Raw genomic sequence first — 18,634 nt, 5'->3', positions numbered from 1 at the left:
ACTCTGGGGCCAGCAGGAGGGGAGGGAGGTTCCTGCCAGCACTTGGAAGCTGAAGGTGACAGGCATTTAATCCTGAATTGCCTGAGTAATCCATGAACTGGACTGAGTTCCTCTGAAACAATTAGATTGATTTTATACATCAGGCAGAATAGGAGCTCGAGGGAGAAAATTAGATTGAGTTAGGAAAAAAAAATGCATTTTTCACACCTGAGGCTGTAACTGAGAAATTCATAACCGCAGTATGATTCCAACCGCTTTGCTAAAGAAGCTTATCTGAGATACGATTAATAACCTGCTGGCTCGTGAGAGCCCACTGTGAACAGCTCTTCCAATTCAGAATTATCAGGTTGGGAGCTTGAAATCTGTTATGGAGGGAGTATTTACACCATAGGAATTGACAAATGCTATCAAAGCGGGACTTCTCCCCCCCCCAGAGGACAGCTTATTAAAAACTTACCAGCATACCACTGCCTACCTGAACTTGTCTCTTCTGAGACAAAACGTAATGATGTTGGAAAAAGATATTGTAATTTCTTTTAAAAGTTGGACTGTGATGCAAAAATTAGACTAATGTATTTTAAAAATCTAATTTCTGCCTTTTTTCTGTTTTGAAAAGATGTGAGGAGAGTTTGTTAATAGGGTGAGATTGTTCAAAAACCTAAAATCGAACTACTCAAACCAAAAGAGTTTAACATGTTTCCAGGACTTGATTGTTTGCTGCTTAAAAAAATAAGTAAATATATAAATACATTATTTTGCATATCTATGATGTACATCTTCTGTTTTTCTCCATGACATATAGATGTGAGTTAAGGTCTCTTATTTAGTAAATATGAAAAGTGAGAAGTTAAACCAATTGGCTGTGGAAGCTACCCATACAGATAAAACTATCCATGTCAGCCGGGTAGAGCTTGGTGAAAGATCACAAATACGATCTTGTAGAACAATATCAATAAAAACATTTGGTATTAGTGATCTTACAATTTTGTGTGTTGCACACATTTAAAATTGTGGATGATCTTTTTTTTAAATTAACTTACCCTAAAATTTGTGATACCCATGTGTGCCAAACACAAAACACATTCTAAGATGTCTTCAGATGCTAAAAGTTCGGCAGTTGTCTCCTTAGCTTTGAAAGGAGACTTTCTACAGCCTGGCTCCATTCTCCTTTCTTGCCTTAATGACCACTGCCCTCTCCATGCCTCCTCCTTCCCTTCAGTCCAATTACTGCCATCCTGAAAAATGGGCCTCGCATTTGTCTGCCCTATGTCAGTCCTCTGCTTGGCAGACTCCAACCCTTTATTGTGAACTTTCACAATCCTACCCCAGAACCTACTCACAGTATCTGTTTCCTAATCACTCAGCCAGCAGTACACTCCGCCCCCCCATACTTCCTTAGTGTGTGCTCTGTTTCCGTTCCTCACTTCCTCAGGTAATATGCATCACCTGCTATGCGTCATCCTGCTCTTTCATAAAAGATAAACTGGAGTGACTGTGAAGCCACACTGTATGTTAAGAACATGCTCTGGAGTCAGATTGTGTTTAGGATTTTGCCTGATTTTACTGCAGCTCTGTGCCCTTTCGCAAGTGACTCTACTTCCCTTTGCCTCTGTCTGTTTATGTCTACAATGGGCCATCCCATAGGCTTAGTGTGAGAATCCTATGAATTAGGGCAGTGAAGCACTCAGTACATTGTAGAATACATAAGTGGTTTCTGTTGAGAGCTGGCAGGTCCAGAGTCATTCCTTGCCACTGCACTAGATGATGGATATACTGATGACATTTTGGGGCATGGTCTTAGGATGTAATTGTGGTTATTAATGAGGGTGATCAGAATGTAGCAAAAGTTTTCCTTGTATTATTTTCTCTGTTTGAAAAGTTTGTGTGTGATTTAGTACTAAAAATCAGAACCAGTCAATGCGACTATATTCTTTTCCATGAGGGACGGCATTTGGAGATGTTAAAGAAGGTGATATAACTTTCTAGTTTTTTTGTTTCCATGATTTTTATTAAGAATTAGAAATATCTCATTTCTGCCTCTTTTCTATTTTGAAAAGATGTGAGGAGAGTTTGTTAATAGTGTTGAGATTGCTCAAAAACAAAATATAATTACTTTGTAAACTATATAAACCAGAATAATTAATTTAAATTTTAAGATATTTAATCATATAAGATACCTTATTAAATCAATATTCAACCAATATTTACTCATTTATTGGAATTCAAGACACATTTCAGATACTCCAAAAAAAAGATTGATGGGAATTAATCAGAATGTTTCTAATAAAAGAAATGATGAAAAGAGAGTTTATGATCCTTTGAAATGTCAATTTTCTCATAAAAAGTCTATCATTTTGTTATCAGAAAGCTAGATAAACCCTTTTACCTTCTGAAGTCATCTCAGAATCTACCTAATTTACTTCAGTTGCTCTGCGTGTGACTGACTTAGAACAATAGCAATTCACTCAACAGCAAGTCTCACTTTTATGTCTGACCACAAAAAATGTCACCTGGTTGGATTCAAATGTGACGATGGTATTCTAATTTGGATTTTATTCTTAGTTATATATTTAATGAACATAAATCAACTCAGTTCCCTTATATTACAAAGTTCTTACATGTAACAAGCTAGATTGTGAGAGAGGTAGTACTTGAGCAGGAGTTGAAGAGATGGAGGAAAGAAAGTCCTTGTTGAGTGAGAGATAGGAATATAAACAATTGAAATGAAATCATGGAGAATGTCAATAGACTTCATAGCCAATTGTATGGTTTTCTGAAGCTCCTATGCCAGATTGAAATTCTATTAATGTTGTTCCAAAAAGGATGCCTTTTTGTTACCAGGAGAAAAATTACCCAACCTGCTATTACCAAAACATCTCTGGGAACAATGGCTAAAAACAGATTAGTTATTCTAGAGACATATATTAAAGATTTATGATAGAAAGGATAGGCCACAGGCAGGAAAACCATTTTCTGTCTTCTTCTCCAAACCCTATAAACTTATTCAAACCCCACGTGGGCCTTGCTCCACTCTCCTCATCCTAGAAGAGCTGCCCCCAGGCCTAAAGCAAGCCTAATTCTTTGGCCTTCCTCCGGACTCTCATTCCTCCCCTTTCACATCTGTCAGATATCCTTTCCACTGGTCATTCCTTACTCTCAGCACCACCATCCAGAAAGCTTTCCAAGTTCTCAGCCTTGACTTTGCCCTCTGCCTCCTCCTTGCCCTCATTGCATCTAATATCTGGGGGTCACCACAGGTCACCAGGCCCTGCCAGTTCTCCCTCACTGAGATGTCTCAGATGTTGTCATGTTTTTCATTCTTTCATTTACTCAATTCAAAACAATATCCCCAGCAACCTGCAAGTAAATACTGAAAAATCACTTTATAACTGAGTGGTTGCAATGATAAGGTACCGATAATGAAAAGGCTAAAGTGACGATGAAAATCACTTTGGAGGAATATAGACCAGGTTTGGCAATTTCTATACATATAAAACTTTCTATATTTGTTACTCAAGGGAATAATTAGAAATGATCCCAAGATTTTAGTCTGATTGGATAGAAGATATGAGGATGTGGCCATCTGGTTTTGATGGGAGGTAGGGTGTCCATTTTTGGAACGTTGAACTTGAGATATATATATATATATATATATATATATATATATATATATATATATATATAGAGAGAGAGAGAGAGAGAGAGAGAGAGAGAGAGAGAGAGAGAGAGAGCGCGCGCATCCATGAATAGATCTATAGGAAGTATTCAGAATTTGGGATACAGACTTCAAAAGAAAGTCAGAGCTAAAAATAAAGATTCAGGCTGAATCTGGTTTGGCTCAGTGGATAGAGCATCAGCCTGCGAACTAAAGGGTCCTGGGTTCGATTCTGGTCAAGGGCATGTACATTGGTTGTGGGCACATCCCCAGTAAGGGGCGTGCAGAAGGCAGCTGATTGATGACTCTCTCTCATCAATGTTTCTAGCTCTCTATTCCTCTCCTTTCCTCTCTGTGAAAATTCAATAAAATATATATTTTAAAAAAATAAAAATAAATAAAGATTCAGGCTTCATCATCTGAAACCAAAATTAATAATTGTAGCTGCAGGCATGATAAACATAGTCCACCGATACTATAAAGCAAAAGGAGAAGAGAGTTATGTTAGCTTTTCAACAAAAGCAGAGAAAGGGAACTCTATGAAATATGTTGAAAAGGGCTGGTCAGAGAGGTTGAGAAAAACAAACAAACGAGAATTTGCCACATCACATGGAGCTAAAGGAGAGACTTGCTGTAAGTGACAGATTTTCGATCGTGACTTCATTTCCTGATGCTTTTTTCTCTGTTCATTTATTGAGCCAGATGAATATTCAAAGGTACAGGATGTCAACATGGCAAAGCAAAAAGCTTGTGTGTTTTTATTGTTAATTAATTTATTTAAAAAATATATATATATTATTGATTTTTGAGAGGAAGGGAGGAGAGAGGAATAGAACATCGATGATGAGAATCATTGATTGGCTCAGCCCTTTGCATGCCTCCTTCTGAGGACCTAGCCCACAACTCTGGGCATGTGCCCTGACCAGGAATTGAACTGTGACCTTCTGGTTCAATTGGGTTGATGCTCAACAATTGAACCACACCAGCTGTGCTTGTTTTTGTTTTTAATTAAAGCATCATTTCTCAAGAATCATGAAAATCATAACTTCATTATGAAAACTTCACTTGTAGATCACCTGGGAATTCCATGTAATGCCCATATCATCATGTTATCCCTCCTATTTTTATGTTAAGGAGCATAAAAGGCTTGGAAATTTGGGTCCTGACCTGCATATAATCGTGCAATGTGTTAGGCTTCAGACATTTTATGAAGGGTGTATAACACAGCACAATATTTGTCTACTCAATTATGCGTCTGCTGAAGAGAAAAAAATGGTGCCTTTAAATAAAAATATAAAGTTCCTGACATCTATGTTTGACTATTGAGCTTCGCTGACTCTGGGAATATTACTTTCATATTTCCTAAAGTTACAAATTGCTAATTAAAAAACCCCCACTTTATTGAAGAATGACTGTGTCAGGGCCCAGGGCATGCCTCCCCCAAATGTCCCACAATGGCATATTGATTATTTCGAATTAAAGTTACTTAAGTGACAGCCGGTGCAAGAACACTCTGACCCCTGTGACTCTCTGTCCTCCTGAAAGCGGGAGATAAATCTCCCGTGTGAAAGGTGCCCTCTCTGCACCTGCAGGCTAATGAGAGAGACATTCTTATCGCCCGCCGGGGAATTCAAGGCCCAGAAACGGGTAAACACACATCCTTTTTTTTTTTTTTTTTTTTTTTTTCTCATTTGCTACCCAAACCCAAACTTTGCTTCGATTCTTCACTAATGAGCACCCAAATCTAAGTTTCTTTGTCCTGCCAGTTCTTCACACATTTGTTGTTTCTTTGTCAGAAAGCATAAAAGGCTGACTGATTCTTTCATACCTGGGAGCATCGTTTATGAGCTCCCGTGTGTATGAATTAAATTGTTGTTTTTTTTCTCCTCTTAATCTGCTCAATTATATTTTTAGTCCACCCACAAGAACTCGAGCGTGGTAGAGGGGGTCACTTCTCTCTCCCTGACAATTGGTAGACAGAAACCTGTACATAGTTAATATACTCACCTCAGTGAACGATGAAACCATTACTCTAATTAAGGCCCTATTCTTATTCATCACTTCCAAAATTTTCTCCGCCCTTTATTTATTTTTATTACAACTTAAAAATGTTTTTTCCTTTTTGTGCTAGTTTTCAAAATTATAATGCAAATTCCCAGTAGCAACAACACATTGACCTCCATTTTATTTTCAGAAAAAATAACATAATAAAGCAGTAACAATTGCAACACAATAATCAATGCCAGTGATCGATTCTTCATTTTGGCTATCACAGAATTTGCGCTTTGTAATGACTGCAGCTGCTGTGCACCGTGCCGCGTCTGCTCAGATGCTGTTTTTCAGGCGCCCCATTCTTCTCGGTGGGAGCAGTGTGTGGGAAAACGCTGGGGTGTGGGTGAGATTCTCAGCAGTGCCAGGAGCAGTTTGAAATTGGCTGGGCAGAAGCAGGCCATTTCTTTGTCCGTCTTTTCTGATCCAGAAAATGTTTGCATTAACTCTCATTCCCAGCTGGAAGCACTACTTTATTATGACTCGGTGGATCAATATACACTGAGAGCCCTGGACTATGATAGGTGGCCTGACAATTGTGTGAGAGGCCTCATTGGTTTGAGTGGAAATGAGGTTGCTTTGTGAGACTTTCTTTTTATCAAAAAGGACAATTTAGAACTTTCCATTATTCATTACAAATAGGAATAGGAGAGAGATAAACAGAGCAGAATGAGATTTCCCCCCGCCTTTTGGCCTGTAGTTCCTACCTTTCACATCTCGGCAGGCTCCATCATGCTCCCTCAAAATGAGCTGATTTTTATGTTGGTGGAGGCAGGGAAATAGTTGCCTACTCTTCTTAATACAGAGTAGTTAGTGGTATATAATCTTAGAAGGTATTTATTTCTCGGTTTAGCAGGTGCAATGATAAAATTGCAAGTTTGCAAGCATAGGTTTAAATCAGATTGATTAATACATTTCTTGATTAGAAAAAATCACCCAGCAGTGGTTTGTTACATTTGCATCTGTTCTCTATTTTATATCCCAAAATCAAATGCATTGAAACTTGATTTATCTTATATTTCAAGGTAAAGAAATCATTTAAAACCCATGCAATAATTGATAATTAAACAAAATTAGATGGGTGTCAGCCACTGGTAAAATGAATGGTGATGTATTATAATTTTGACACATGTCACATAAGAGCATATTTTCCTCTATAGTTTTAATAAAATCATAACTCTTGTGTGCTCCTCTCTATTTGTACATAGGCTAGGAGCCAGATGGGACTGCCTATGGGGCTTGGATGTCAGAGGAAGCAATTCATTTGTGTAGCTAAAGGGTCTGCAATCTGAGCATTTCCAGACTTGAGTGTGTGCAAGGAGAATATTGTACCTGCTGGCTTCAGACACTGAGTTCTATTTGTATCCTATTCCATGATGCTATTGTAGAACATTATATCTATTACAGCTAGTGGAGTGTGTGTGTGTGTGTGTGTATTTTTAGTTTGTACCAAATATCATTTTTATGTTCAATGAATACTAGTGGCTCTGCTGTAGAGTGTTGACATGGCTGTATCCGTACTACACATAGGGCAGAATATTATTGTTGACAATCCTCATGTATCGATAGTTAGCAGTGTTTGGGATGTTGGGCACACAAACAATGAATCCTTTTCTCAGGCCAGTTTAAATCTGTGAGTCTGCAGGTTATATTAGTAGTTGAGGAATATCATGGAAACACCATGTAGTTTTTAATATTGTCCAAACATTAGCAGCTATGAGTATTGTTATAAGGTGGGGGAGATCCTATTCGCCCTTCACTCCAGAGACTATTTCCTGGATGTGCCCACAGAGCAGATCACTTCAAGCCCCCACACCTCTGCTGGTAAAATAGCCTCTTTTATTTTATTTTTTAAATTTATTTTTAAATATATTTTATTGATTTTTTACAGAGAGAAAGAGAGAGGGATAGAAAGTTAGAAACATCGATGAGAGAGAATCATCGACTAGCTGCCTCTTGCACCCACCCCCACTGGGGATGTGCCTGCAACCAATATACATGCTCTTGACCAGAATCGAACCTGGGACCTTTCAGTCCCCAGGCAGACACTCTATCCACTGAGCCAAACCAGTTTCGGCAAAATAGCCTCTTTTAGCTGTGTCCGTATTTTCCAGGTAAATTCTCACACTTTCTGATTTCTTAATCTTCCCTCTGCTTCTTTCCAAAATGGCAGTAGACATATGAGGAACTCAGACAACACCATGGCTTGGTTGGGTGGGGCTCCCCTGGTGTATGCGCTGTCCACCACAAGAACGCTGGTTGGATCCCGGGTCCCAGGTCAGTGGTATCTGCTGAGTGTGGTTGCGTTGGTACTAACCCTGGATGTTTATTGCTATGCATTGTCAAATGTGTGGCCAGTCTATTCCTTAGACTGGGCTTTTGCTCCGTGACACTTCTTGTTGCTACTCAGCTTTCCTGAAACTGGCTGTGACATTCTTTTGATTAATAGGCAGAGCAGAGGTGCAGTCATCTTTGTACTTTCACTGCCATGTGGAATGGCTTCTGGGGAACATGATTCCATAGGTAGGAAAGGACAAACACATTGTTGCTTTAAAATTTTTTAAAAATTATATTTATTGAAGAGGGGGGGGGAGATTGATTTGTTGTTTCACTTATTCATGTATTTCATTCGTTGATTCTTGTATGTGCCCTGACTGGGGATTGAACCCTCAACCTTGTCACATCAGAATGATACTCCAACCCACTTAGCTACCCAGCCAGGGTGAAAACATTATTTTAATAAAAAATATCTCCTGACAAAGGAAAAAACTCCACTGGATTGGGTTACACATATAGGAAAGACTTAGTTCAAGACTATAGCAGAGGGGGTCAAGACTGGCTAAAGGAGAGAGAGATTGAACTCAATTCTTTGAAACAAAAGATGGGAAGTTTTTGAGCCCTTGGTTGAGCTAGAGAACATTTTGGTGTGTGTGTGTGTGTTTGTGTGTGTGTGTGTGTGTGGTAGGGGTGGGGAGTTGGTCAGTTTGGTTCGACCATTTATGTTTGCTAGTTGGTGCTTATGGGCGGCAGGCTCCCCTCCCACAGAGACTGGGAGACTGGGGCTGTGTGTTCTTGATTGATTCATTTCAAAGGGCTGGCTCTCAGGTCCTTGGGAAAGACATTCTTGCATTATAAAACTGGAAAGCTGCTTAATGAAGATTTATATCTCAAGGGGACAGATAAATAATTTACAATAGCAAGTTTCTTAAATTAAATGCTCTAAAAAAGGAGGTCAGAGACCTGTAGTCAGGAAGAAACCTATCTAACATTTAGTCAAACTGAGGGAACATTAAGACCATCTTGGGCACAAGTACCACTAATAATATTTCCCATTGCCTGGAAAATAAATATTTCCATAATGAAACAACACTTTAAGTGGAATAAATTATGGAATTAGGTAAAATATGTGTATTCAAGACTGAATTATATAAATATTTAAGCCTATAGGTAACCATATCTCATTAATTGGAAACATGATACTATGTTAATGTTTTAGTATTTGTACAAATTGGGAAAATATTACTGCCTTAATCAAATGGTTGGGATTGGTTTTGCACTTTTGCACCTTTTTGATCTGTGACCTAATAATGCTGACTTTTCTGATCACGATGGGTAAATAATGTCTGTTGGGCACAAGAGAGTGACTTTGGTTTGTTGATCCAGAAGAAGTGATATGAGGACATTTGACTCGTGACAGCCTATCATCTCTGTCTGGCTGGGAAGATAAAAAAAGGTAGGAAAGCAAAAGATGGTTTTCCACTCTCTGGGGCATTGCAACTTTGCTCTTCCTGATGCATGATGTCATTTGCTAAGATGACCTGCCTCACTGTACTAGATTTAAATAGAAACTTTTAGAAAAGTTATTATAATGGGCTTAGGAAGCAAAACACAGGCAGGTTTTGAATGTCATCTGAATCTCTAGACATCATGTGCTAAAAGTAATTTCTCCAAAACTGTGCATTTGAATGAAATAAAACTTACTGTGATGGGAAAAAAAATGAAGGCACAGAATTTAGTATTTTTGTAATTTTGATCTCTCTTTTCAAAGGAAATTTGGCTGTCCCCAAAATTGCAAATCAAATACACAAATCAAAATGCCTGAAAAAAAAAGGAAAGGATATAAACATTTACTTTTCAATCTGCTGAATTATTAAAGATTTCAGAAGTGTTTGATCTGGAAATATAAAAGTAGGTCTGAGAGTCAGTCTGCCAGTTTGCCGTGAGGGGAAATTGATCAACAGCAAAGAACTAAAGCCTACGCAAATTGAGTGAGGTATTATTAATTTAGAACCTTCCTGGGGAAATGAAGTGAAAAGCATCTCTCTTCTTTTTATCATATCAAAAAATCCAAAAACAAAGCAATAAGTATATTTAGGGAACAAAGTTTACAACCGTGTGTGTGTGTGTGTGTGTGTGTGTGTGTGTGTGTGTGCGCGTACAAGTATATGCTTAAGCTTTCTGTTTGGAAACTTCATTGAAAATACTCTTTCTCAAATAAAAGTGTCCTGTCCCCCTCTGTTATAGTTTTGATTTTATTTAGTTTGGCTCTAGTTCCAGCTTTGCTACTATTTTGGTATTAATATATGAATTTACAGTCTTATAAGCATCTGGCTATACATTTATTATTTTTCTTAATGAAGTGAGTATTTGTTAATCACCCACTATGTGTCAGACAGTATAATGAACTCTCAGGATCTATCAGTGAACAAAATAGGTAACTAATTCTGACCTCCTGGATCATACATTCTAATACGGCATGATAAAGAATAAATTGTAAGAAAATTATATGTTATGTATAAAGCTGTCAATTACTGTTCAAAATGGAAAGTGGCTTATAGTAAGATGAATGAGAGCAGGATTTCTGGGCGGGAGGAATTTAAATAGGGGAGGTCAGGAGATACAAACTTCTGTGAGGGAAATCCAATTTGAGCGACGATTTGAAGGCAAAGATGTCTGCCCAGTGGAGAAGATTATTCCAGGCAGAAAGAGAGCTTAACAAAGCAGGAGGTGGGAGATAGGAGAATGGCTGAAGTTTGCTCCAAGAACCTCAAGGAGGCTATTGTGAAAGGAGGCGGGGCAAGATGGGATGAGGAGGACACGAGGTCAGACACGGGTGAGAGTGGTGCGTGTGGGGGTGGATCATGTAGAACTTTGTAGGCCGTTTACTAAGTGTAAAATTGAGAGTGATTGTGGGTACAGGAATGGATTTTTATTTAACCCATTGTGTAGAGAATGGAGATTAAGTGAGCAAAGGTAGAAGCAGTAAAATTTGTTCGGTGGTATTGCGAGAATCCAGGCTAGAACGATGTGGCTTACCTGTAACCATTACCTGTGGGGAAATGGTCTAGTTCCAGAGGGGTGAGTCCTACCATCAAACTGCCAATTTTTGGTTGGTTTGGTCATTTCTCTTTGGTGAGAGAAAGAGAGGAGTCAAGCACAACTACATATTTTTTTTCTTTTGTCCTGAGGAACTGGAAGAATGGAATTGTCATAAACCAGGTTGGGGAAGGGTATGACTAGAGTAAGATTTGGGGGATGAATGAGAGTTTGGTTTGGAAAATGTTAATGGTATTAAGTAGGGAGTTGAATGTGTAAGGATGGAGTGCAGGGAAGAGGTGTGGATGGAGATATAAATTAGGGAATTATTGGCATATATATAACTTTTAAATTTATGAAGTAGAGAGGTTACCCAGGGGCAGATGTGGAGAAGAAGCAGGATGAAGGACTGGTACCTGGGCATCTCACCCTTAGGAGGTAATGAGAGAGAGAAAAGGAAGAACCAGCATTGGAGCCTGAGAAGAAGCAACCAATAAGCTGGACAGAAAATTAAGATGATGAGTTTTTTTGTGTGCAGAAGCTAAGTGAACAGAGCATATCCAGGCAATGGGAACAGTCAGAAGTACTGATGTCACTGACTGGAAGGAAGACTGAAATCTGACCATTCAATTTAGTAACGTGGCTCTTCGACACGAGCAGATGACTGGTTGAAGTGAAAGGCTAATTGGAGTTGGCCTAGGAGAAAATGAATGAGAAAAAATTGCAGAGAGTGAGGATAGACATCTTATTTGAAGAATTTTATATAATAAAATGCTAATATGCAAATTGACCGAACAGCCAAACAACCGGTTGCTATGATGCACACTGACTACCAGAGGGCAGATGCTCAACGCAGGAGCTGCCCCCTGGTATTCAGTGCACTCCCACAGGGGGTGCGCTGCTCAGCCAGAAGCCTGGCTCATGGCTGGCAAGTGCAGCTGCAGAGGTGGGAGCTTTCACACCTCTGCAGCAGTGCCAAGGCCCACTCCCCCTAAGCTGTCAGTCAGACATACTCCGAGGGCTCCATGACTGGGGTAGAGCACAGGCCGGACTGAGGAAACCCCCTCTCCCAGTGCACATATTTTGTGCACTGGGCCTCTAGTATTAATATAAAAAGCAGAAACAGAGTGGGTTCAAGAGAAGCTTTATTTTTCTTTCTGACAGAATGCTTAAGCAGTATACATTGATGGGGATGATTCATTAAAAAGAAAAAAAAAAATAAGCCTGGGAGAGAGGAGCATTGGCAAAGCTGTGGCCCTGAGTAGGTTCCGCACACATGGAAGGAACTGGTGCAGTGAGAAGGCACAGGGACACCGGGGTGCTCAGTAGACACAGCTGGATTCGGGGGTGCTGACTGTGCCACCTCAACTTTTTCTCATTTCATCTCTCAGTTCTGCTTCCCTCTGTGCTGGCTTCGCCTAGCAGGCTTTCCACAGTGAGAGCTGCTACAGTTTGATTCTGGAATCCTATGTTTTCAGCATTCACAGCAGAAAAGAGCATTTCTTTTCCAATTGTCCCAACAAAACCTTGGAATTGCCCCACTGGCCTGGCTCAGGCCACCTGTTTGGAACAAGCACCGTGACCAGGGGAGGGGTTGATGCCAAGACTCAGGAATGCACGAGAGGAAAAACCAACAATGCACCCGGCATCGATAGAGTTATGTTTTCTTCCGGCAAAAACAACTGTGCTGGCAAAAATACAAAGCAGTTAAAGGTTCCTAATGGTAGCTCGGGGACACAGCAGACCACTTAAGGGAGTCAGACCAATATTGGCACAATGTTCTTTCCGTTTCCTTACATTATTGTAATTTAATGTCAAGATCAAAATGATCTGGGTGACCTTTAGACCCTTGGGGAAGGTTGAAATCGCATATGGAAAAATAGTCATTATCTCAGAGGGAAACTTTTCTGTGACAATTTTAATAAAGCCAATTATTTTCTAGAAATGTAGATGTCCTAATGGTGGCGAGGATTGCATTCAACCATGTTCACTTGTGAAATTCAACCATGTTCACTTGTGTTCTTTTAGGCTTTAAGTCCTAACAAAGAAATACAGCTTCCCTTTCTGTGTAGTTCCTACCCTTACAAGGTTGAAAGACTCCATAACTCCTCACCTTCACTGATGACCAACAGGAATGGAGGTCATGTCATCTTTAATATTAGGAGGGGATATAAAGGATTCTTTACTATATTTTAAGGCTTTAAGCAAGAATATTTTTCTTCAAATTTTCATTTTCACTTCCCTGAAATTGTAAGATCTGTCCCCATGACCACAAGTAAATATTGGTGATATCTGGCAAATGAAATATATATGGGCCTGAAACATAATTCATCCAGCCAGTTATTTATAGTCAAATAAACCTGAATAAATTATTTGGATATATTCATGGGATAAAATAGAGCACTATAGGATAATGATCGTTGAATAATTATTTCAGGAGTAAAGAAAGGAAAAGGATATGATTTTTTAAATGAGATCCTTACACAGATTTAAATTGTTTTAAAAGTAATTCTTATCTACACTGAAATGATTTGTGTAATATTGAGAACATTTAATTTGCATAATATTGGGAAATTTTACTTAACTTCTGTAAATCTTTTTTTGAAGTTTTACTTGAAAAGAAGAGATGTTAAGACATTCCATCTCACTAGATAATCTAAATAATTAAGTTTAATATGGTACATAAAACTTCTGGTGGAGCACTTAACATAGAGTAGGGACTGGATCATCTTTATTCTGCTTTTCTTTCTTGACAGTTTACAGCAACATATATTATAGAAGCAAGTTCCTTCTAGAGGAATCTGGTATTTAAAAGTGGTAGCTGACACTTTCATAAGAGATGCCTTGTTTTGTGGCCATCCAGTAACTAAGCTTTTTCAAAGCTCAGCTCTATTGTGGTCATAACTCTTCGTTTGGCGTCAGTAGCAATAATAATGGCTTTACAAGTCAAAAAGTAACAACTATCATATACCCTCATGCTTGCTGTGTGAGAGAGAAATCAATTGATATTATGTTTTTAAAAATTTAATACTCATAGCAACACTGCAAGACTTATTTAAAAGTCTCATCAATGGGCAGGGTTTTTATTTTTAAACGTGATTTTTTAGGCTATTTTATGAGGATTGAAGAAATGGTTTTTGTGGGTTGTTTTTTTTTTTTGAAAATATTTATGAAACTTTATTATGTCAAATCTCAGTAAAGAGGCCAACACAAGGAGAAAAAGGAGGGTGGGATAAGGAAAGGGAGATGGCGATGTGGGGAAAAATGAATGGAGGGACAAGACTCTTGTTTTTGTTTTGTGGGACAAGTGCCTTTAACCAAGGGATAGATGGGCTTATGGAAATACGGTCTTTGGTCTCACAGGTATTTGTCTACTGTGATGTTGAATATATTGTTGTGTTAAAGGCATCATTGAAGACAAATAGTGCTTGGCTAGCAGCTGAAAAGTTTGCTTAATGAATAAAATAAAGATGCATTATTGTACTATATTTTATAGTAATTCAGAGTTTAAAATTTGCTGGAGAAAGCCATTACTTTCTCCATAAAAAGAGTAACTGTGATAATAATATGAAGGCTAGGTGGTTTGTCACTGGCCATACGGCTGGGGCAGTCTAACCTCACCTGTAATCGAATCTTCAAGTCATGTCACTCATGCCCCTACCTGTCATCATAGGCTGCTACTCTGTCTCTATATCATTGCATTTTCTGTATCAGTATTTGACACTTGTTTTAAAATTAAAAGGAGCTTAACACTCACACACCATGTGCATCTGCAGAGCTGCACGGCTTAACTTCATGTAGGACTCCCTGGACTTCCTGTGGCCAACTTCTAACTTGGCAAAGCCTTGGAGCATCTGAATTTTCATTACTTTATTGGTGTACCTCCTTGAGGATAAAGCTTCATTTACATATCCGTAGTCCCTTTTCAGCATTGGTGAGAAATTGAAATGTTCAAGGTGAATTAATCGCTAATGTTTCGAGTGGGCGGGTGCAGCTGTGACAGTGAGTGAAGCGGGAAGGGGGAGCGGTCAGGGAGAGGCTCCTCTTTCTCCTGGTGAGAAATGATGATCCAGTTTCATCTCTCTGAAATCACTCATTCTGTTTCCTCACTGTGCTCCTCTCCTGTGTTCACGTTTAAAATACTGGTCTGTAAAGGAGTGTCAGAAAGCCAGAGAAATATTACCTAATTCTTTATTTTAAAATGTGTCCTCATTATTAACTTTAGACAATCACAGTGAACTAGAAAGAGCAAGAAGAAAAATAATCAGCGTTTTCTCCCAGATATGTGTTGATATAGGTAACATTCCAAATGTAGAAATGTCCAGTTACAGTGATGGCAGGCTGGGGGCACATGCTTCATGCTGTACCATCTTTTTTTTATGTGAATAAATGTTACAAATTCAGAGAGAGAGGTAATTGCATCAGGAAAAGGACCAAGGATGCTTGGGTCACATCAGGCCCCAGAAGACTTTCCACTTCCCAATGCTTACTAGGCCCCGGGACAGAATAGTAAAGTTAGATAGGAGGGTCAAGCAAGCTACTCACTCCCATCACGTGCCCCCAACACTAACCACCCTGGAGATGGGTACTAGATAACTGGGGACAACCCATTGCTCTGTAGTTTCTTCCAATTAGCCAACCCACAGGAGCACATAAACCTTACCTAACCGCACCCATTCATTAGCTGTCCCCAACAGCTTCAACTTGTCACCCTTCCCATGGTGCATCTCCCTGCCATGGCTCCAACCTTCTCTTCAAAGAGTTCTGTCTTTCATCTATCAGAGTGTCAGTGTGTTGTGTCTGATATCAAAATAATGTTTAGCCTTCACTGGTTTGGCTCAGTGGATAGAGTGTCAGCCTGCAGACTAAAGGGTCCAGGTTTGATTCAAGCCAAGGGCACATGCCAGGGTTGTGGGCTAGATATCTCCCCTCCCCAGTAGGGGGCATGCAGGAGGCAACCAATCAATGGTTCTTTCATCATTGATGTTTCTGTCTCTCTATCCCACTTTCTTCCTCTCTGAAATCAATAAAAATATAATTTAAACAATAATTTTTAAATCTTATAAAACAGTTAACACAGATGTGTCCCTTCAGATCTCACAGTGGCGTGTGCTTTACCACAATAGCAAACATATATTGGGCACCACTTGGCACTAGAGTCTGTATGCCAGGTTACCTGAAATGACACATATGTCAAGTTTAGTGCTTGGATAAAAACTGTGTTTCTGTTAATGCTAAACTCTATGTAAAATGTCAGACCTTATCAGAGTCTCAAGGTAGATGGTAAAATAATGGGGGAAAATAGACACGTATTAATGTTTCTATTGGAGTGTTATATAATAGGTGTTCCATTTTAATAGTATTGAATACTAGATAATTATGGATTCAAATATGTGTCAAACTCTATTTCAGGACATTGACAGTGATTATATAGTACCTACATAATCAGCAGTGTCAGTATTACTTAAGATAAATATATTCCCCAAATAAAGTATTATTACTTAAACTGAGGAATGAAACGTCTTGAGACATATAGTAGTCACAACTATAATTTTCTTGTGTGCATTGGCTAAAACAAAACAGCGTTTTGTTCTACAGATATTTCCTTTACTATACAACAAACTTCCATTTTTTCACTTCTGAATATTCAAGGACAACTTGCTCTTTGACCTTTTCCATGATTCTCCCCTCCATCACACCATTCTCTCTTCTCTCTTTTTAGAGAGGATAGAACCAGTGGTGTATTGGTAAACTGGCTGGGGTGGGGACAAGTGCTGACTAACTGAGATTGGCAATTTCTGTGATTTAAAATACTCCTACCATGGCCAATTGTAAAGATGGCTATGTTTAACATTCAGCTTGCAAAATTCCTAAAAATTTAATGGTCTCTCACACATGGTTGCAAGCCACTTTCTACAGGATAGAACTCTCCATCATTTATTGTCCCCTGCGCATGCCCCACCATTAACATTTTTCATGCTGTGTTTCAAACATGCATTAAAAATGTTTTTATTAATTTTGAGAGAGAGAGAAAAGAAGAGGGAGAGAAAGAGAAACATCGATGGGAGAGAACCATTGATTTGTGCCTCCTGTGCACTCTGCTGGGAATCGATCCAGTAATCCAGGCACGTGCCTTGGCCTGGAATCAAACTGCAACCTCTCATTGCATGGGACAATGCTCAACCATCTGAACCACACTGGCCAGGGCTCAGACATGAATTTTACTATTATTTCCTTATGTAAGACTATAAACACAGCGAGGTTGGGATAATTTCTTGACCATCTTTGTATTCCAGGTTTAATGGTGTACTTCTAACTCTAAGGATTCAACATGATCATATGTAGCTTTCTAGTTCCACCATAGTGTGAAGGTTTTCCCCTTAAGTCCGGTTCTGAGCAAAGAAATTAAAGACCAAATCATTATCCAGTAATGCATGTGAGCAGTAAACATGCTGTTTCCTAGTGTTGGCATGAATGTCCACCTGTTAAATTAAGCACTTTAAATATTCATTGAGACCCCTAGTTCTTCACAATGACAGGAGGCTCTACTACCCTAGAAATGAATATAATTGACATAGATTCCATTCACTTATAGTCTATGTTACCCCACCATCACCTACATTTAGAAGTTTTATGCTTTGGATATTTGACTTTTTCAGTTTCATAGTAGAATTAAGTCTTACTAGCATTCCCCCCCCCCCCCCCCTAACAGATTTTTAACTAATTTTTGGGGGGCCAATTTTCTTCTATTTTCACAAAAGGAGCTGGTGGCTGGTCTCCACTTGTGTCAAACAAATACCAGTGGCTACAGATTGACCTCGGAGAGAGGATGGAGATCACTGCCGTGGCCACTCAAGGCGGATATGGGAGCTCCAACTGGGTGACCAGCTACCTCCTGATGTTCAGCGACAGCGGCAGGAACTGGAAGCAGTACCGACAGGAGGACAGCATCTGGGTATGTGTCTCCAAAGAACGCACAGTCTCTCAGGAAAAGAGTACGGTCCACCTGCATGCTGCTTACAAATCTCTTAACCTACAGCGAGAAACAGAATCTTTAGAATTACTTAGAAAATGTCTTTCAAGGGAAAATACAGTAATACTTATTTTCTAATATATTTTATGATCTAATTTGTGAAACTACTGAACTTAAATTTATTTCACAGGGTCCTCAGAAATTGAAAAAAATCTAATTAGTCCACTAAATAGTGTGAAAGTCTAAGAAATAAAACATGTATAAAATATTTTTTTTTCAATAATGTAGTAGTTTTGTACTTTTTAAAAGGTTGGTCAAAAGAATTTATCTCTTTTATTTCCTCTGATGACTGAGATTTCTGAATTAAATCCCCAGTATATGGAGGTTTTTATAGATGATATTTGGAGTAATTATACATTTTATATATACATATTTATATGATTTATATATAAACCATTCTCTAGTGTTTTTAAAGTGGGTAAGTGTGTAAAATGATGTGTTTTGTGGACAGTGGCACAGTTCTTATAAGAGAGAGATGGACAAGGAGGCAGTGTGTAAAAATGTGGGTGGTATTTATAGTTGACTGATTGTATATAAATGGCGTGGAAGAGGGAAGCTAAAGGAAGTTTGCTTGGTGGTGG

At 38.9% G+C, this 18,634-nt stretch overlaps 1 protein-coding gene across 1 annotated transcript in view; it reads left to right on the top strand.

Annotated features, from left to right (window-relative positions):
- Positions 1-18,634, top strand: part of CNTNAP4 (contactin associated protein family member 4) — a 237,277-nt gene that overhangs the window by 54,790 nt on the left and 163,853 nt on the right. The window contains exon 3 of the mRNA XM_036440763.2: positions 17,782-17,975. Coding sequence (XP_036296656.1) covers positions 17,782-17,975 — 194 coding nt within the window. The remainder of the gene's footprint in view (positions 1-17,781; positions 17,976-18,634) is intronic.

Source organism: Pipistrellus kuhlii, unplaced genomic scaffold (assembly GCF_014108245.1).
Source record: "Pipistrellus kuhlii isolate mPipKuh1 unplaced genomic scaffold, mPipKuh1.p scaffold_m20_p_17, whole genome shotgun sequence".
In the NCBI taxonomy this organism is placed as follows: domain Eukaryota; kingdom Metazoa; phylum Chordata; class Mammalia; order Chiroptera; family Vespertilionidae; genus Pipistrellus; species Pipistrellus kuhlii.
The sequence above is the reverse complement of the archived record's forward strand: the minus strand, read 5'-3'. Positions and strand labels throughout refer to the sequence as shown.